Source organism: Microtus ochrogaster, chromosome 8, assembly GCF_000317375.1.
Source record: "Microtus ochrogaster isolate Prairie Vole_2 chromosome 8, MicOch1.0, whole genome shotgun sequence".
Lineage (NCBI taxonomy): Eukaryota > Metazoa > Chordata > Mammalia > Rodentia > Cricetidae > Microtus > Microtus ochrogaster.
Window position 1 is genome coordinate 27,896,988 of NC_022015.1, and position 21,327 is coordinate 27,918,314.

At 46.7% G+C, this 21,327-nt stretch overlaps 1 protein-coding gene across 2 annotated transcripts in view; it reads left to right on the forward strand.

The window, feature by feature from the left end:
• Positions 1-21,327, forward strand: part of Dock1 (dedicator of cytokinesis 1) — a 503,376-nt gene that overhangs the window by 455,259 nt on the left and 26,790 nt on the right. For both annotated transcript variants that reach the window (XM_013347890.2, XM_005351416.3), the window contains exons 39-46: positions 6,710-6,799; positions 7,532-7,636; positions 12,055-12,196; positions 12,320-12,398; positions 14,270-14,354; positions 17,915-18,001; positions 19,917-20,093; positions 20,977-21,060. In XM_013347890.2, the coding sequence (XP_013203344.1) occupies positions 6,710-6,799; positions 7,532-7,636; positions 12,055-12,196; positions 12,320-12,398; positions 14,270-14,354; positions 17,915-18,001; positions 19,917-20,093; positions 20,977-21,060 (849 nt within the window). The remainder of the gene's footprint in view (positions 1-6,709; positions 6,800-7,531; positions 7,637-12,054; positions 12,197-12,319; positions 12,399-14,269; positions 14,355-17,914; positions 18,002-19,916; positions 20,094-20,976; positions 21,061-21,327) is intronic.

Here is a 21,327-nt window from a genome sequence, read left to right on the forward strand (position 1 = left end):
TCCCCCTGCCATACACCCCAGTACTCCAGAGTGTCCCCAACACAGTCACTTTTCTCAGCTGAGTCCCCTCTGGCCACTGCTGGGGTAGTGAACACCTTGGGATTGAAAAGGCTCCATCACTTCGGTGTGCCATGACATTCATACAATTGCATGACCTCGCTTCTCAAGCCAATCGCTGAGTCTCAGGGAGGCCTCAAATGCATAACCCTTCTTCCCCATACCTGACACCCTGTCAGAATCAGCTCTGCCCTGTAGCACAATGAATAAAAACCCAGAGACAGAAATTGGGGTTAAACCTGAAGGTCGGAAAAGCAAAACAGCCAGCCACTGGCTCTTACCTCTACCTCAGTCTGAAATGGCGATCCTGCCTCCAGGAATCTCAGAATGAGACTGTGTCTGAGAGCTGTCTCTTCCTGTCTTATATATTCCTCTCTAGCGCTGGGATTAAGGCATGTACCACTACTGCCCAGTTTCTGTGGCAAACTAGTGTGGGTCTTTTACTCTCTGAACTTCAGGCGAGCTTTATTTATTAAAATACCAATGAAATATCACTACACTGCCCCTTCAGTCCCCCATGAGTGTCCTAGCCATGCGTGCTGTTAGCACTCTTCTCCATCCTGAGTCTTGGACTAGACTTGTCCCACCCCCAGCCCCACATTCCCTCACAGAAGAGGATGCTAATGGGACAAAGGTGGATCCTTACAAGAGAAGGGTTGGCCATTTCTACACAGAGTCCTATTTGTCTGATAAAAGCAGCCACCTTCAGTCTGAGTGATGGCAGCAGCTTGTTGGGTGGGCGAGCAGACAAGCAGGCAGGAGGACCTGACCCAGATGAGATTTGCCATCTGCACTCATAGCCAGGCCCAACCATGCTCATGTCTGAGCATGTGCGCATGCATGCATATAACCATTTAAACCTCAGCTTTGTTTGATCTTGCCCTTAGAAATGCGTTTAAAATTTTTATTACACTTATTCATTTGTGTGCATATGTGTGCATAAATAAAGGAGATAAAATATCACAAAAATATTTTAAAATTATTTTTTATAGGTTGATAAGATTGAAGCTAAATGATACCTCAGTCTCACCAAACCATGGTTGAAGCACAGCCCCATGGATATAATTTGTCTCCTTTGGTCTGGTTTTCCTTGCACTGAAGGAAATCTTCACTCTGTGCTTACTATATGAACGTGGAGTAAACCCTTGAGCTATGCACTGTTGGGGCTTTGGGTAATAACCCAGGGGAAGGTGGGTCTGGACCATCCCAGGCAGTGTGACTTGTACCAGTGTGTTGCTGGTTGGCCAAGAGGAAGGCCCCATTCTCGGGTCCATAGCTGCATCCTGTGTGCGGGGGAAGCTTTGGCAGTCAGGCTAGGTTGAGAGTGGAGTCAGAAAAAGCTTCCGTCTTTGCCTTACACCATGACACCAGCAAGGTCAGTAGGAGTTTTCACCCTTTTATATTGGGCGCTCTGGCCAGTAAATTATGACCTGCTAGCTTCCCATGTTTCTCCCAAACAAAATTGCTACCCTAGTTTTGCTTTTCTTCCGTTCTTTACAGTTTTGAATGACTTTCAGCCTAGCTCTTGGCATCTTAATCTCTTCCTTTCTCTCCACAAAATGTCATTTCTATTCACTCTAGTTTTTATTCTCCAACATTTCTTCCTTCCTCGGCCCAACAATTACTGCAGACCCCTTTCCCACTCCGTTTTCACCCACCTAGGCCTCTCCCTGCAAAACCCTCTCTGTTCAGCTTTATTGGGGAGGCGAGTGCTCTTTTCTGAGCTGCTCCAAATTGTCTGTCTTATTGTGTTTGGCTGAGGCCTAGTAATTTTCAATAAAGCCCTTAATCCGAGTACTTCACTGAAAATTACCAGGCTTCTCTGTGGAGGACAAGAGTTGAAAATAGCAGCCACGCTATTGGGAGAATTTAGAGGATGGGTGCCACTCCTAGCCCAGGAGGCTGTGACTCCGAGTCTCTGAAGGCCAGACCCCCATCGGCCATTAACTAAGATAATACATAACCTATGGCCCAGACGATGTGTGGAGACTGTGGCTATTTCCAACTAGAGGTCTGTTTCTCATTGATGAAGTTCACACTTTACCTTGTGCCATCCTTGGAGAGGGAGGAGAGAAAGCACATGCAGCCTGCCTTGTCTTGTGAGCTGTAAATAGGAGTTTGGAGATATGTTTCCATTTTTGGTGAGGTGGTCGGATATTATTTCTAAGTAGGCTGATGCTTTCACATCCTGTGATGTCCCCTCTTTGAAGGCCATGGGTAAGCCTTGTGGAACCCTGCCATAAGTTCATGCCCAGGCTTTGCAGGCTCTCAGGGTGAGCCCGAGTTTGTCTCATCGGACCAAACCCGTGTTGAGTGTTCAGGTCGCTTGGGTTCTTTGTGATTTGATGCTATTAAAGGGAACGCTTTTTTTGTTAAAGCATTAGGGCCAAGAACAATGCTACTGTGCTTTAACCTGTAGGAACGCAGGGAAGTTTTTCCACTAGCCAGCCTACTGTGTGCCCCAGGCCCCTTTGCACCCTGTTGTACACAGACAAAGAGTTAGACTCAAGGGATCCATGGCTAGCATTAAACTCCCCTAAGACTGAATAAATAGCAAAGCCTTTCTTGAGTTTGGTGCACAGCTGGACATGGGTAGATCTATTTCACGCGTGCAAATGGTCCCTTGTTCAGCTTTGGGGACTAGACAGATGCTCACTGAGCATGAAGGCCTCCTGCTGGTCCTGGGCCACTTGGTCCCTCCGGTACAGAGGGACCTCAAGCAAAACTGTGGCCTCTTCCACGCCATTGATCCTCATCCATTAAACACCAGAAAGCTGTGTGGGACTCTGGAAATTCAGGAGGTAATTGAGTGTGACTCTTCCCAGTAACTGCCAGGGAAAACGGATGAGCGGTAGAAAAATGGCCGAAAGTCAAGCTTCACATAAAACTTCTTTGCGAGTGAGCCGGGCACAGCTGGTGAGTGCACGAAACCAGAGTCACCCGTGGGAGTCCTGGCGAGTCAGCCATGTGAAGGATGAAGGGCCTTCTATCTCCGGTGACACTTGTCTCTCCATCTGCTGCCGCTCCACCACCCTGGAGGGTCTGCCTCCTTGTCAGCCACTTCATGCCTGCCAATGAGAAGTCAATGCCTGTTATATTCTCTGCCACCACTTTTGGGTGTGTGTGAGGTTTCACTCTGTTGCTTTCCCCCTTATTCCCATGAGACAAGATCGCCCAAGTAACTTAAAGCTAGATGGCAGTCATCAAAGCCTGACTCTGTCCTGTCACAGAGCCGGAGTTACAGTTGTGTGAGACCATGCCATGCTCTTCTACATGAATGCTGGGGATTTGAACCCGGCTCCTCCTGCTTGCACATCAAGTGCTCTTACCTGCTGAGCTGTCTTTCAAGTCCCATGCTTGACTTTATGTGTGGGTTCTGGGAATTGAACGCAGGTCATCTTCTGTGGCTGCCACCCACTTTCCTTCTGGCACCGGCTCCCCAGCCCCCTCTGCTGCCACTGTCATGGCAATGAGGAAGGTGTTTCATCAAAAAAGAGAGATTTCTGCAGGCGGGGCTTGAAGAAATGAGAGATTCTGAAACCAAGGTCCAGGAAGACAGTAACGATTACCATCTCAGGAAGAGGAAAGAACCTGTCCAGTGTGAAGAGCACAGAGGCCAAAGAGCCCCTCCAGGCAGTAGCTAACAATTCCCTAGATGCCGTGAACTGGATTACAGACCTCAGATCAGAAAATGAAGTTGTCTGCGAACCCAGGCATTTTCATTTGGAGCTGTTCAAGCCTGCTAAGCCTGTAGCTCTTGTAAGAATGGAGCTGAGCCCGGGTTCAGTCACCAAAGGTCAAAGTGATTCTTGTGCTTAGACAATCTAAATCTAGATCATATTGAATCTGCTTCCTCTGTGACGCTGACATATTTTCCTAGGCATTCGCTTTGGAAGTCTGAACTGCCCACACTCCCTGTAGAGCCCTGGTCCAATTAAAGATAGATGGAAATCTGCCCAGTGTGGAATCCTTTAACACAAGTGGAGGGGCATGGAAAGGGGTTGTGTATTTATAGAAAATCTGATCGAAAACACAGCCGCGAGACCTCAGGGTGAACAGGATAAGATATTTACTCGAGACCTATATTTCTTTTAAAAACAATTACTTGGCTATGTATCTAAAGCACCTCATCTGTCATTTAGGATCAAGACAGATTAAGCTTTTGGTCGGGAATGAATTAGAAGTCTGAAAACTCTGAGCAGCTCAGAGAAGGTGTGTTAGCTTGCAGAAGGAGATCTAGGGGAAAAGAGAGTGTTGTCTTTGAAGTGGAAATATGCTTAGGGAGGTAGGGGTCACTGGTGCCTAAAAGAAACATTACAGGGGAGGGTGCTCTGTAGGGAATGTGAGCTCAGGCTCCAGAAGAGGATGTTGGAAGTCTAAAGAGGGAGATGTGGATACACAGAGAATATGAGATAGCGTGGACCGAAGGGAACAGGCACGAAGTGCTGACCCTTGACCCCGCGTCCCTGTCCCCTTCTAGACCCTGCTTCAGGCAGGTCTCCCTCTATCTGAAACTCACAAGCCACACACTTAGACTTTGCTTTTCAAACTATTCAAACTACAACCATTGATTCTGAGCCCCATCTTTTTTTATTCATCAAGAATACCAAGTGGTATTGAGCATAAATGCCTACTCCTACCATCCACTGCACTTGGAAGGTGGAGGCCGAAGACTCAAGAGTTCAACGTCATCCTGAGCTATATGGAGCTATATTGGAGGCTAGCCTGGGAACCTATGAGATGCTGTCTCAAAACCCACAGTGGAGCAAAGGGGACAGTTTATAAAAATAATGGGTATAAAAAGCGTGTCTCTGAGGGATGTAAGTATAGAAGTGCCCTTCAGTTAGTGGAATGAGTAGCTAATACCCAAAGCCTGTGGTGGGCCCATTCTAGCAGACAGTATGCCGGGCTCTGTGCCAGGAGTGTGCTGAGCCACAGCCCTGGAAGTGCTGGAGAATGCAAGTCTACCATGCATCTGCTGTGTTACCTTGAGCAAGCTCCTTCCCTCTCTGATCTACAGCTTCTCTGTCTGCAGCCTGGAAATGATACTCCCCTACCAGGTGGTTGGAGAGCTTGAACCAGGGAGCACGGCTGACTGGCTGTACATCATGGACAGCATTATCTAGATGCTGTTAAAAGGCCCCACTTTTATTTCGCTCCCACCATGATCATCTACGCCAGTGGTTCTCGACCTTCCTAATTCTGTGATCCTTTAGCGCAGTTCTTCACATTGTGGTGACCCCAACCATAAAATTAATTTGTTGCTACTTCATAACTGTAATTTTGCTACTGTTATGACTCATAATGTAAATATCTGATATGCAAGATGTCTGGTATGTGATCCCCAAAGGGGTTAAGACCCACTTATCTATGCCCTTGTCAAGGAGGGGTTGCCCCCAGTGGGCAGGAATGAGCATCTCCCATGAGGAGTAGGGCTGTGAACTCTTGGGAACAACAGCGCTGTGGAAATGTAGACATTTGAGGCTGCATTTTGGTGAGAACTGCCTGAACTTTGCCGTTTCCTGTCAGCGTTCAGTTCTGTGTATTGAGCCTTGAGGAGCAGGTGGTAAACATCCTCAGGTTTCATATGAGTGACACCCAGCCCTTGCTCTTGGGGGAATACCATCAGGGTGGGAAGGCAAGCATGTTCCAGTTTTAATATGCCAGAGAAAGTTCTGGGTCACTGAAGCCCAAAGGAGAGGAGAGTTGGCAGCAACTGGGAGGCATCTTAGGGGAGCTTCCACATCCGAATGCCACCATGCTTCTCAATCCACCTAGTTTGCCTTTCCCATGGGGAAATAACTACTGTGTGTCCAAAGTTTATCCACATTTTGAAAAATAAATGCTGTCATGGTGATGATAAGCGGCTGAAGAGATGGCTCTTCCAAGTTCAGTTCCCAGCATCCACACTGCGCACCTCACAACATCTTATAACTCCAGCTTTAGTGGGCTTCATCACCCTCAGAGGGCACTGGTATTCATGTTTGTGTGTGTGTGTGTGTGTCTGTGTCTGTGTGCGCACGTATGCACACATGCACATGTGTACACACACAATAAAAAGTAAAATAAGTAAAAGTTTATATGTGCTTTTAAAAGTAAGTTACTTGGAGAAGCACCTCAAACTATTTGCCATAGGAAGTCACTTTTCAAATACTGGCAGGATTGCCATCTGCAAAAAGCAAGCATTCTGAAGCTTTGGATGGGCATTTCTGGCAGCATGCTTTCTGGAACATGATAGCTATGCAGTGGGAACATTTGGGAAGTGACCACATAGTAGATGTTTCTAGCAATGTGTCTTCACCCTGAGGTGTCTCTTCCCTGGGCTCTGAGGCTGCCCTGACAGATGGTCCTTGGCAGCCATTACTGGCAGCAGGAGAGCGAGGACAGGTGATGATGGGCAGCAGCCCGCCATGCTGTGGGGAGAGCTGGTGTGATGGATGAGCCCCGGGGTCGAGTGCGTTAGTCAAGACCGCCAGTCCTGAGCTAAAGCCCAGAACCTCTAGAAAACACTTGTCTGCTTCCTGCATGATCCCCCGCAGTGTCTGTTAATCTAGCGAATTTCTGGAGGTCTCATTGTGAATAATGATGCCGCTGTTCGGCTGGATGCATGATTCATGCTTGGGTCTCTCTGTTTTATCTCTGTCACTCGCAGATGTGGGAGGAGGCCATCGCCCTGGGCAAGGAACTTGCAGAGCAGTACGAAACGGAGATGTTTGATTATGAACAGCTGAGTGAATTGCTGGTAGGCCTTCGCTTTGGTTATGTTTTTTTTCCCCTAGATTTTCTCATTTCAGGCTTTGCATTCAATCCACGGCGGATATTCTCTGGGCTTTGACCTGCTCCCTCTTTGTTATCTTGGGAAATAGTTCTCCTTTATCTGCGGGGTGATGGGAGCCCAGGAGCATTTGCTTTTTATTTTTAAGTAGGCCTTGGTGTTAAAGCGCCCATTGAGATGCATAACAAGTGCTGACATCCTAGGTGCAGGGGTCCTGACGGTTCAGAGTCTCTGAGAGTTTCAATGGGTTTAAAGTCACCACCTTTTCCACAAGAGGAGGCAGACAGGTGGTGGCCAGAACCTTGTCATGCCAGGGCATCCTATCATCCCAGGGCCGCCTCCTCAGCTGTGCCTTTTTTGTGTGCAGGGGACCACATTTATGATGGGTTGTTTGTCTGTAATTTAGAGCACAACAATTCTGTCCTTCAGATTCTCCCAGCATCTGACCTGTATCCTTTAAAAACAAGCAAACAAACACTAAAAGTGCAAGAAAATCATCCTCTTGGATTATTGAAAATACCCCCAAGTCACAACAAGTGACCAAAGCTTTAGGGGTACCTTGCCGGACAGTATGAAAACTCATGTCAAAACTACCAGATTCTCCTAGGTACCGGCCTCAGGTCCCCAAGAAGAATCCTGAAGGGTGAAGGCGCCAATGCTCTGCTCAGCCCTGAAATGAGTTTTCATTTTTCTTTCCAGAAAAAGCAGGCGCAGTTTTATGAGAACATTGTCAAGGTAATAAGACCCAAGCCGGACTATTTTGCTGTTGGCTACTACGGGCAAGGATTCCCTTCGTTCCTCCGGGTGAGTCTGAGTCTTCTTGTTCTGAGTGAGCATCACTCACTCAACAGTCTTGGTGTCTCACCCAGCAAAGTCATTTGCTGACTCTAGGGTGCCAGAGAGAGACCAAGAATATTTTCTTTAATTATATGAGAACTCTGGATGCATATATACTTTTTGTGTGATGTTTTTTTAATTCATGAGAGAATTCTCCTCAGAGATTTATGTGTGTTTAATTGTGTCAAAGTATACATAGCAACCTTGGGAGATGGCTCCTCGGACAAAGCAATTGCCACAAGTGTGAATACTTAAATCCAGATCCCCAGAACCTACATAAAGCCAGACTCAATGGCACTCACCTATAATGCCAGCACTCCTACCAAAAGATAAGAGATGGAGATGGGAGACCCTCTGGAAGCTAATGACTAGTTAGTTTGGTATATTCTTCAGCAGCAAACAACAAAGGGACCCCACCTCAACAAGGTCCAGGTCACTGACCAACACCCAAGACTCCTCTCACCTTCACATGCACTCTATGGTATGCATGTACTCTATGGTATGCATGTACTCTATGGTATGCGCGTACTCTATGGTATGCATGTACACATACACACATGAACATGCATACACATAAACACACATAATATAATTTACTGTTTGGGCATTTTAGTTGTGCATTTTGGTGGCATAAGCACACATTCACAGAAACCATCACCACCGTCTTGTTCCAGAATTTCCTCAACTTCCACAACTAGAACTTAGGGTCTGGAAAGATGGCACAGCAGTTATGTGTTGACAGAAGTTTCTGTCCCTCCTGGTCCCACAGCCGTTCAGTCCCAAAGAAACACACAGAGGCTTTTATTAATTATAAACTGTTTGGCCTATTGCTCAGGCATATTACTAACTAGCTCTGACACCTTAAATTAACCCATAATTTGTGTCTCTGTTTTGCCATGTGGCCTGGTACCTTTTCTCAGTAAAGCATTCTCATCTTGCTTCCTTTGTGCCTGGCTTATAACTGCATCTCTGCCTTTCCTCTTTTCAGAAGAGGACCAGGCACACTCATGCTCATAGAGTGTTAGAGTCTAGGCCCCAGGAACGGAATCCCCCTGCGATACGGCAGCCACCAACCATGAATATAGTTACCTATAACTCCAACAGCAAAGCAGCAGCCTGCCCGAGTGTGTAACGAATGCCCCCAGGGAGGCGTGCTGCAATCCAGTCTAGAGCACTGGTCCTGCAGGCTCCAGGGACCATCCTGGGTCACTTCCACCATCAAAGGACAAAATGTGAAGTAAGAATAAAGAGTTTAACATGCTTGATTAATGCTGAGCTGCCTTTCCCGACACACCTGAATGACTCTGCCTGGCTGTAGCAATATATTCATTACGCTTCACAGATCGCCTGGCAGGGGTCAGTCTGACAATGACATTACCAGTTACCAAAAAGTGGGCGGAATGTTTAGCAACTTCACGCTGCCAGGAGAGCAGACGCTGAGCTATCTCGCCATCCCCTTGGCACTGTTTTTCCCCATAAATCGAGCTCGTTGCTTTTTTGCATTCTTATTAATATTTATAATTCTCACAAGGAATAAATATCTTTGGCTGTATGTATGTTCTCCCCCGCCCTGTTTTCCTGGTTGGAGGGACGACTGCAGAATGCAAAGTAATGGACGTTTCTGGAAAATACTATTAGTGTTTTCATCTATAACTCTAGTGTTTTTCTATTAAAGCCTTTATGTATTTTTATTATTGTGCCTTCTTCGAGGGTAAAGCTTAATAAATGCATCCTACTTTCTGAGTGGCCTGCTTTCTAGTAAATCTGTGCCTTCCTGAGATGTCTGGCTTCCCAGGGCCTCACAGGAGGCCCAGACTCTGTATTTATATTTCTAATTAAGACTACATATTACTTTGCTTTCTGCTTGACATTTTTCTACCAGAGAAAAAAATAGGGCATTTGTTTCTTCCATAATGATACATCAAGCCATACCTAAGTACAAAGCGGGGTGGTGGTGGTGGTGGGGGGATCCAAACCTTAAACTGTTACTTCCTTAGTAATTTGTTAAAGTGCCCAGTAAATTGGGATCTGAAAGGGGGATTATTCACACCTGTTTGGACTGTTATAACAGACAGGGTGACTAACAAAATGCATTGCTCACAGACCTGGAGGCTGGGAAGTCCAGGCTCAAGGGGTCAGAAGATTCCCTCTCTGATGAGGCCCTGTAGGATGGTAGAGAAAAAACTTCTGGAGACCTTTGTGGATCCAGTTCCTTCCCAATGCCCATATCCGCTCAGTTACCATTGCCTTGGGGACTCTAGTTCAGTGTGTAAAGGGTAGAAGGGAGACAAGGGCATCCTGGCCACAGCAGGGGTAGTTAATTGCATGACCTAGGAGTCTCCACTTATCTCTGTGAAAACGTCAATTAGTTAGGTTTTGGTTTACAACTTAGTCAACACAGGTCTAAGAATGTGTAGCAAAATGCTATACCTGTCTTTTTCTGTCCCCGCTTCCTCTCACTGCCAACAACCTATGCCTGTCCGTGGACAGCCAATAATAAGCCACGGGTGCAGTAGCACGACTAGCTAATGCAGAGAAGCTTCTGATTAGACAGAAGCAACCAAGAGAGGACTAGGCAGGTGGAAGAGGCAGCAGCCTTCAAATGACAGCAGCAGTGTTATGTTCTAACCGCTGACACCTGTTTGTGACTCAGCGGCCATCCGCACACCTCTGATCCTCGAAGAGATCTGCTATATGTCTCAACACTCTTCCTTCCAGACGTATGTAGAGTGACTGCCTGCCTCGAACCTACATAGAGAAGGTCCCACAGTGCAGCCCGTGTAAGGGGGAGTGCCCGTCCACCTAAGCCCACACCAGATTTAACTGGCTTTGGGAACCGCTTCCAGTGAAACCTAGATTGGAGAATGTTACTTAGAAATGACAAAAATCAGTCCTAAGGGTTGTGTAGACTTTATCATTGTTGAGTAAGGCTCATACAGAGCTCCTCCTGCTGGCCAGAAGTCCAGCCTCCAGGTTTCAGGGAGGCTGGGAGCTCTAGAGTCTTCCCATTTTGGTCTGGTTCCTTTTTCCGCCATCTCTGCTGATCTCCATATGACACCCAGGAGTCCAGTACCACTCTGCAGACCCCTTGTTCCCCTGCAGAGCTGGATTCTTTGGAGCAGGAGAAAGAGGACTTAATGAGAGCTACAGGGGAGAGGCAGCTGCTGCTGGCCACTAGATTCTCACTGAGGTTCTTTGCTGGGCCTGGGAACTCAATTGAAACGCAATTCATATGAGAGAAGCTTAAAAATTAATTAGTTTTACATGTACATGGGTATTCCCACAAGATGATAAGTCTCAAATATATGACCAGAGTTGATGCTTTTTTCACAACAAAATAAAAGCTCTCGGGGCTGGAGAGATGGCTCAGTGGTTAAGAGCATTGCCTGCTCTTCTAAAGGTCCTGAGTTCAATTCCCAGCAACCACATGGTGGCTCACAACCATCTGTAAAGAGGTCTGGCGCCCTCTTCTGGCCTTCAGGCATACAGACAGAATATTGTATACATAATAAATAAATAAATAAATAAATAAATAAATAAATAAATAAATAAAATAAAGACTTTAAAAAAAAATAAAAGCTCTCTTGACAGGATAACAACAGATTCTGGGGAGGTTACTGGGGAAGACGGAGAGAGTAGGACACAGAAGCTCGGGGCGGGGGGTCTGGGTTACTCTATAGCTAGTTATCCAGGTTGGCTGAGGTGGAAGACACCCCCCCCCCATAAGAATCCTTATTGCTTCCTTGGAAATGAAAGTTGAGGCTGACAGGTTTGGAGGCACACGCCTTTAATCCCAGGGTTTTGGAGGCAGAGGCAGGTGGCTCTCTATGAGTTTGAGGTCAGTCTGTTCTACGTAGTGAGTTCCAGAACAACCAGAGACACATGATAGAGAGACCCTGGAGAGAGAGAGAGAGAGAGAGAGAGAGAGAGAGAGAGAGAGAGAGAGAGAGGAAGAAGAGGAGGAAGAGGAGAAAAGAAAGGAGAGGTTAAATGACCCCTAGAATGGTCACAGTTCTGTGGGCGGATTCAGCTTTCAATAATCACTCTTGGGAGGCATTTCTCCTTGCACCATGTGGGTCCCAGGGATCGAGCTTAGGTTCCCAGGCTTGGCTACAAGTGCCTCTACCTAGTGAGCCATCTTGTTGGCCTCCTCCATAGTTTTCTAATTGGTTGTTATCGCTAAGAACGAAGCTCGTGGGGGAGTGCTCAGCCATATGTATTTGGGTACCCTTGATTAGAGAATGCAGCTGCGGGTTATTCTTCAATGCAGACTTCAAAAGGGAAAATCAAAACTGCCAAAGACGTTTTGAATACCGCGCCCCTGTGTGTGAGCTGTCCTTGGTCCCTCACCTGTGGTGGTGTTTAACAGAAGTCGTTGTTTCCAGGGGAAAGTGTTCATTTACCGAGGAAAAGAATACGAGCGACGCGAAGATTTTGAAGCCCGGCTACTAACTCAGTTTCCCAATGCGGAGAAAATGAAGACAACATCTCCACCAGGCGATGACATCAAGACTTCTCCCGGCCAGTGTATCCTTTAAGACAACAGGAGGGCCGTTCCTGGGAACAGTTGATGTACTGTGCTTTCGGATCTCAGGGCTTCTTCTGGTTGTCGTGTGTGCTGTCATGTGGTCCTTAACTCTCCGCCCTCAGATATCCAGTGCTTCACAGTGAAGCCCAAGCTAGATTTGCCCCCGAAATTTCACCGGCCAGTGTCTGAACAGATTGTAAGGTAACCATGCCATCTTTCTTACCAATGGGAGGTGGCAAGATGCTAACAACGTGTCTCTTGCTCAGGGCTCTACCTTTTTAACATGTGAACTTTAACCTTTGAAGAACTTCTCAGATGATTTTTTTTCTACCCTCTCCTAAGAACAAGGGAAAGTAATGATTTCTGGTACCCACAAAAGGGAAGGAAAGTAATTAGAGGCGTGCACAGAGGATTCCTTCCGCAGTGTTTAGGAAGATGAATCCTGGAAGAGAAAATGTAGCCTTTGTTCTCCTTAGAGATCACACGTTCAGAGTAGACTCCCCAATAGTGTGCAAACCCCTCCCTGGCCCTATTCTCTGCAGATGTGGGCTCGCTGCCTTTTATGAACAGAGATCACAGTATTTGCTCCCCATGAGATGCAAAGTGAAAACCTCTGGCCCTAGGGTTAGAGGAATGAATCATTGGTAAAGCACCTGCCTTGCCAGCCTGAAGACCCAGTTCAATACCCCAGACTCACACTTAAAAAAACAGAAAACAAAAGCCACCAGGTAGAATGCTTCAGGCTTTAACCCAGCAATAGCAAGACTGGAAGCAAAGACAGGAAAATCCCCATAAACTTCCTGTTTTGCCAATAGAGCCTATTTAGCAAAATTCCTGGCTATTGAGAGACCTTGTCTCAAACAAAGATTGGAAGGTGCCCAAAGGACCATTCCCGGGGTTGTCCTCTGACCTCCACATGTACATGTTCACCTCTCCACACGCGTGAACACACAGACAGGGTCATGCTGTGGTATTTAAAACGCACTTATCCCAGTGGGGTGAACTGCACCCGCTGCACTGGGTAGCTCTGTAGAGTCAGCCTCCCCAGTGGCTCTTTGATGTGGAGAGTTCTTTATTTGATCTCTGCCCAGCTGGGGGCTGCAGCCTCTTTGATGCCTGCTCTGCCTCTGGTCTGTTTGTTCCGCATCCTGTTGCTCCATGGCCCTTTAGCCTTTCATCCTAGCGGTCACGGAAACAGCAGAACTGCCTGTTTGTAGCGAGTTTGTTCACAGAAATAGAGGGTTCACAGTGCTTCTCAGATGGCACTGTGTACATTCACACACACACACATACACACACACACACACACACACACCCTTCACAAGCACAAGCTCATCTCCTAAGGAAGAGAGACAACAGGCTGTTTATGGCCCTGCACACCACTCTGGAATCTGCTGAATCTCTATCTCAAAAGTCTGAAACCAGAGTGCATGACATCTTTCTTTTTAAGAGATAACATATCTTCAATTTATATAAACTTAACTGTCACATTATTCTGCTAGCTGGGACAGAGGCAGGTGGATCTCTGTGACTTCAAGTCCAGCTTGGTCTACATAGCAAAGTACAGATCAACCAGGACTACATAATGAATCTCTCTCTCTCCCTCCCCCCCCTCTCTCCTCTCTCTGTCTCTCTCTCTCTCTCTCCTCTCTCTGTCTCTTCACACACACACACACACACACACACACACACACACACACACATCACTAAAATAACACATTACTGATTTTTGCCATAGTGAGCACACCTGTTGAATCCACAGGCCCTTTTTCTCTCCTTCCCAAGCTTTTGCCAGGTCCACCTGCCTGCATCCCTTCCTCTGCATCTCTTCTCCCCTGAGCACGGGCGGAGACAAAAAGGAGGTAAAAGTCTCCAGTCAGTCTTTGTGCTGTCACCGTCTCCCTTCAGGGCCAGACGGAGAGTGGGCCAAGGCCATAGCTTTAGGTCAAGGTTGGGGACACTTCCTGAGATGTGGTGCTGCCGTATTGTGAGGCCAACCCTGCAGACCCCCCACCTCCGTCTAAAACCAAGCGGCTTGCTGGTTAAAAATCTTACGTTTTCTCTCTCTACAGTTTTTACCGGGTGAATGAAGTCCAGCGATTTGAATATTCTCGACCCATCCGCAAAGGGGAGAAAAACCCAGACAATGAATTCGCGGTAATTAAAAAAAACAGCAACATCTACAACATTGTAACAAAACTCAGAATGCCTCAACTGTTCTCCCAGCCACAGAAGGACCTGGAGAGCACATCCCCACCAGGCCACCACGGACAGTGTTAAATGTCTCCGTGCCTCCTATGCAGACATCCTACGCATTATACTCCAGGCTGCGGAAAGCTAGTAGCACTTCATAGAGCCTATTAGTGAGAGAGCAGAGACATTTAATAGTGGACCAACGGCATCAGGGCACTGGGTGTTCCCTTGCAGTGGCTCTCAATGCTCAGAATGCCAGAGGTTTATTTGGCCTTGGGTGACAATGGCAGTGAGGTGAAGCCACCACCAGGCCTCCCTGGAGTTTATCACACATACTGGACTGACATCTGTGGGGCCATGCCATGCGTCTCTAACCTGAACCCAGTCATCTCCCTGACTGTCTCCCTGGTCATGACAACCAATCAGGGCTCCAGACCCTGCCTGATACTTCTTCCTTTTTGTAGCCATCACATTGGCCTTGGAAATAGTAACACATGCAGGGCTGGGGAGATGGCTCAGTCAGTAAAGTGCTTGCCTTACAAGCATGAGGACCTGAGTTCAAATCCCAGAACCCATGTCCAAAAGGTTTATAATCCCAACATTGGGGTGACGGCATAAGATAGGTCCCTGGAGCTCACTGGTCAGCCACTCTAACTTACTAGGCAAGCCCTGGGTCTCAATAAGGGATCCTGTGTCACAAAGCAAGGTGACCAGTACCCAGAGGAACCTAGCCAAGGTTGACCCCTGTTCTCTACCTATTCACATTCTCTCTCTCTCTCTCTCTCTCTCTCTCTCTCTCTCTCTCTCTCTCTCTCTCTCTGAAACTGAACAAGTGAACCATTAAAAGGCATCAGACAAGTTTGACATGTTAATACCTTTCTTACTAGAAGTCCTCCCTGCAGAATCCCTCTTTAGACCCCTAAGGCCAGGGAACCTGAGCCCCTGAGTGACAGCAAGAACCAGCCCCACTAAAATGGCTTTCTTTTGTAGTCAGGATGCCTTTGGGGTACAGGAAGCCAAAGGTGACTATCATGCACACCTAAGTAAAGCAGGTTTTGGAGACTACTTTCAGGGCTGCCTTGGGCAGAAGGATATTGACCCTCCTTCTGCAGGAATCCTTGGGACAAAACCTGAGTTTCCTTCACAGCTCCTGGCAGTTACCTTAGTGATGTCCCCTCCAGCCCCCAGGCCAGTGTCCTTGTGTGTTGACAGGAGCTTAGAGTAAGGTGACTCCTTATTTCAAGATGAAGGTTGGGCTCCTCAGCCAGTGCTAACATCCCAACCCTGTAGTGCCTGGTCCTCACAGTGTGACTAGGGTCAGCGCCTAGACACACACAACCTGGATATCCATCCGTGCTAACGACGAGTTCATAGCTTTCTGAGTATTTCTTTCACGATCACAAATCATGTTCTTCTTTCTGCAGTGCCTGGTACCCAGGGATTTATTGACTTCCCCCCTACCCCATGCCCACTTCCCTTCTTGCAGTATGTATATTCTTACACTGTAAGGAATAGACACATGGAGGCCAAGCAGACCGCTGAAGAGCGCTCAGCGAGCTGGCAGCAGAGCTAAGAATAACTGAGACACCTGACATTTTGAGCTGTGCTAAGCCTCAGAGCTTGTGCTGTTTCTAGATGGCCCCAAAATCCCCCGATGGCCCCATTTGGGTCCTCACGCATAGATGAAGCATTCAGAAGGCCCAGGATTTAGCCCTTCACAGCCTGACAGAGGTTCAGGCTTCCAGAAAAGAGCAGAGTGTTTTATAGTAGCGAGAAGTCTGATCCTGGCCCCTTCTACAGGCTTCTAACTCCAAGGACAAATGCTAGAAAAACTGCCCTTTGAGGCCAAGAGCTGTGCTCAGCATCTCTAAGCCTGACAGAGGATGAAGCCTTCAGGAGCAAGGGCTGTCGAGGAAGAGACAACCAAGTTAGGAACTGACCATGAAGCTGAAGATAAGCCCAGGGTCTTTACAAGGATATTGACGTGAAGGAGAAAGGAGACAGGCTCTGAAAGTCTACCCTTTCTCTAGCAAGTCCCTAAGCACCCAGGCAGTGGAACATGGCCTGGGAGGCGGATCTGCCTGTGGCCCTGAAGCTCCTATTTTCTCCTTGTTTTCCTCTGGAATATCAGAGATTCTAAACGACAGGCCAGCATTCTGTTATTGTGGCCCCATGACTTGTTAGTCCCAAGAAGGTGAAAGTCTGGAAAGTTATAGTGTGCCCCTCTGCTAAAGCTGTCAACCAACCATTAAAGAGGCACAGAATTAGGCTCTTTCCATTGAAAACATTTCTTGCAATGTGTGAGGTGTAGCTTCACGAAGAATATATTTTAGAAGATGATTCTATTTGAAATATGCCTAGGGCTGAGGCTGTACCTTGAATGGTAGAATGCTTGCCTAGAACATACAAAAATCTAGGTTTGATCCCCAGTGTGGCAGAAAATGAGTGGGTATTGTGGTGCCCACATGTAATCTGAGCAGTTAGGATCAGAAGTGCGAGTTCATCCTGAAAGACCTACCAAGTTAGGGCCCGCATGGAATATGTGAGACCCTGTTTCAAAAAACTAAACAAAATTTACATGTGAAAAGGCATAGCAATGGAAGAGAAGCCTTGAACAAAGGATGCAACAGTGTGTCACTCCTCATCAGTACTTGTGGGTCACGGCACCCTTTTTTGCACACTATGTTCCTATAGAATATAAACATAATCATTACATTGTTTATAGTAATGATTTTATTAAAACACAAGAAGGTAGGTGGAAGTTTCAGTCCCACAAACTGCTCCCAAGTAACTACTCAGAAGCATTAATTATAAATGCTCATCCCATAGTTCAGGCTTGTTACTAGCTAACTCTTACATTTTAAATTAACCCATATTTCTTGTCTACTCTCTGCCATGTGACTCATGGCATGTTACCTCATTTTATACACATCCTGCTTCCTCTGCATTTTCTGGCGTCTGCTCTGACTCTGACCTTTTTTACCCCAGCATCCTTAGTTTGGTTGTCCCACCTATACTTCCTGGATAGCTACTGGCTATTCAGCTTTTTATTAAACCAATTTGAGTGACAAATTTTTACAGTGCACAAAAGGATTATTCCACAGTAGTCAAGAGGTCAATTTTAGGAAACTTGGTCTTTGATGCATTTGTACCTTTGAATTCCTTTTGAACCCTGGGAAAGGCTAACATAAACTTCACATGGATGCCTCTCCTAAGCACACTTATTTCAGAGGGAACACCTATCATTCTGAGGTATTTATGTCACCCCTCCTCACCCGCTACAATTCCATGCCAAACAGCAGAGAAACAAGTTTGATAGGCTTGAAACATGGTGCTTTGATGATGAGTTATGGTTGTCAAATAGAACAAGGCTCCTGGGGTTCACACACACCTGTCCAATGTGAACACAGCCCTTGTCCTGCTAGAAGACCCACATGCTGGGCTCACACAGAAACCCAACAGAACAGAGTCCCCTCCTGCTGGCACCCCCATCCTGACATGTATTGTATGGGCTCTTCTTACAGAATATGTGGATCGAGAGAACCATCTACACTACGGCCTATAAGCTGCCAGGAATTTTAAGGTGGTTTGAAGTCAAATCTGTCTTCATGGTAAGGAGACTCCTCAGAAGGAAGTACCCGCCCTCCTCTTTGGTTGTGTTTGACATGCCCCCCATGACCCCAAGGGCCTTGTGCTCACTGTGGCCTGTTCCATGCTCCGTACCCTTCAGTGCCTGTCACCACCCTGCACGTACCTCAGAGCATCAATATCTCTCATCGCCTCCTGCATCTTATTCCCAAAGCTGCGTGGCCACCCCCAGGGCTATCTGACAAGAAATCCATTCCTTCTCACGCATTAGTAATGTCAGCCCGTAGCTGCATTGCTTTGACAGGTCTTCTAACTAAATAGAAGTGTAAAGTACATTCCCACTGATGTAAACACCCTACAAAACATCTTCCTGGGAGTTTTGTTGCCATTTAAATGACAAATAATGAACAGAATTTACTCATTTCATATGAGAATATATTCCTCCTTGGGCGTAATTTTACAGACACGACAATTTCCATTTTATAAGCCAAACTTTGCCTTGCTATGGCACAGGGTTATTTTTGTTGTTTGGTTTTATTTATGAATGGGTATTTTACCTGTATATATGTCCTGTGTATGCCATGTGTGTCCAATGCCTACTGATGCCTAAAGAGAGGGTGTTGAATCCCGTGAGATTGGAGTTTCAGGTAGTTGTGAGCCACCATGTGGATGTTCAGAATCAAGCCCAGGTTCTCTGGAATAGCCACTAGTTGTTGTGACCACTAAGTCATCTCCAGTGCTAGGGGGCAGTTTTATTTACATGGAACTTGTATTTATGGGTAGCCTCACAGGGTGGCTTCGCTAGCAGAGCTATGCCATGGGGTTTATTGCCAAGACTGAACTATTAGGTTTATGACGATTGTCCATATTAAAATGATCCAATAAAAGCACAAGGGTGTAGAAGGCTTCTGCTGTGTGCACGAAGTCTTGGGTTCTATCCCCCACACCACATAATTGGGTGTGGCAGTGCACGGCTATAATCCCAGCACACAGGAGGATTGGAAGTTCCAGTGTTATTTTCAACTGTGCATTGAATTTGAAGCCAGCCTTGGCGACATATGATATTATGTCTCCAAAAAAAACAAAAGCAGACAAACAAACAAGAAAAAACTAATTACAATATGCTTTTGTTCCTGTATCTTCACTGGGTTGGATCCCACTTCAGGAGATGGCTCCTGCCATTCAATTAACAGTGAGTTCTTGAAACACCTGGTGATTTGGCTTAAGGACTTGGCTAATCTTGCCAAGTTGGCTCTTCCCTTCTGTGTGTCCACCCCTCTTTTTTGCTCATGCCAATGTGAGCTCGGGGCCCTTCCATGAACTTGTGTTTCCCTCCTCCACCAGATCTCTCCACACCACAGGAGCTGAGATGGAGACCTCCCCACCCTTACTCAGAACCCTCAGGACCCTTTGTATGCCCCTCCTGGGGACATGATCACTTCCCATTCTGAGACCTTCATTCTCCATCCCAAAGCCACGAAGGTAGACAGAAGGCAGAGACCATTTAGGGCAGCTAGGCTGAGATCTGATGAGAAACCCATTTAAAGTCCTTTAGATCTGCACAAGACATGTTAGTGCATGAATAGAATTTATTCATATATTCAGGACATATATGCAGGTAAAATCCCACTCATAAATAAAACCAAACAACACAATAACACTGTCCCATAGCAAGGCAAAGTTTGGCTTATAAAATGGGAATCATCGTGTCTGTAAAAATATGTCCAAGGAGGAATATAGTCTCATGTGAAATGAATAAACTCTATTCGTTCATAAAATATTCTATTCATTTCAGAGTGAATTTCCATAACTCCAAATACCTGTATTTTCACAGAAATCAGGTGTTAGACAAAAAATGTACAGGAGGCCAGGGAGGCCGCCTCACTTGGGCACACTGCCATAGCTGGAATGATGCCCACCATGTTCTCTTTCTTGTAGGTAGAGATCAGCCCACTGGAAAATGCTATCGAGACTATGCAGCTGACCAATGACAAGATCAGCAGCATGGTCCAGCAGCACCTGGATGACCCGGGCCTGCCCATCAATCCCCTGTCCATGCTCCTGAATGGCATTGTGGATCCCGCTGTCATGGGCGGTTTTGCCAACTATGAGAAGGCACGTGACATACCTGGGATGGACTGAGCATTTCAAAACTCTATCCCTGGGGCCCCAAAACTATCCTGAAGAGTCACCCTCACTTTCCAGAACTCTTGGGGCCATTAAGAACATAAAGATCCCGTTCTGGAGATAAGCAAGAGTCCAGATATCTACCCTAAAGAGATGGCACAGGAGGAGCTGAGTGGACTTCTGACTTTCAACAATAGTTCAGAGAAAATGGCAGAAACCAAAGAACATGGGGTACAGGCTAAATCAGGTCTGCCCTCCATAGCCCACTGCCCATTTTTGCAAATACTGGATTACATGCATTTATTTCCCTTGCCTCTGACAGTTTCTCTGACACAGCAATGACATATTTGAGACACTAAACAAAGCCGCCTATGGGGTCCACAAGACCAAAATTATTTTTTTGCTGGCCCTACACAAAAGACTTAGACTGTGAAACCCAAGACCAGAAGGATCTCCTAGTGAGCTGGTTGTGGCCATAGAAGAAAAGTTAGTACCCTCCCGCCAATGTCTGTGTCCTCAAGATAAATAATTATCCAACTGGACTCAATAGAAGAGAAGAATAACAACTATCAGGGTGAACTTCCAAACTTTGATACAGCTGAGAGAGCCATAGCCACTGCTACTCAATAGGACCAAGCAATCTAGATCTGCTGTGGCCTTTCTGAACTCCTGCTGCCTCTGTGCTGCCTGTGTTGTGTTTGACCTTGGGTCCTGGAGAGGGTCCAAACCTAGGTGTGCAAGGAGTGCCATGGGAGGGCTGTGGGACTAGGTTATGCATGGATCTCTTCCCAAGGCTCCTATGTGCAATGCTGTGCTAGGCAATCACATGTAAACAGCTATCACATGTGACCAGGTCTCCCTGTCTCCACAGGCTTTCTTCACAGACCGATACCTGCAGGAGCATCCTGAGGCTCATGGGCAGATCGAGAAGCTCAAGGACCTGATAGCTTGGCAGGTTGGTATGGCCAGGAAAGGAAGATGGTGACCTGGGCCCCTTTGCATATATTCCTACCAGCCTGGCATCCTCTGGGTTAACACATTCACAAGGAAAAAGTCACATAAACACCCCCAAACTTCTGTGTCACTAATGAACAAGATCTGCTAGGAAACCTATGTGTGACTGGGATTAATAGAAGGATATCAGATATCAAGGTGGACTCAGCAGCAGAAGCTCTTGCCTTGGCCACCATGGTGAGAGAGAGAGAGAGAGAGAGAGAGAGAG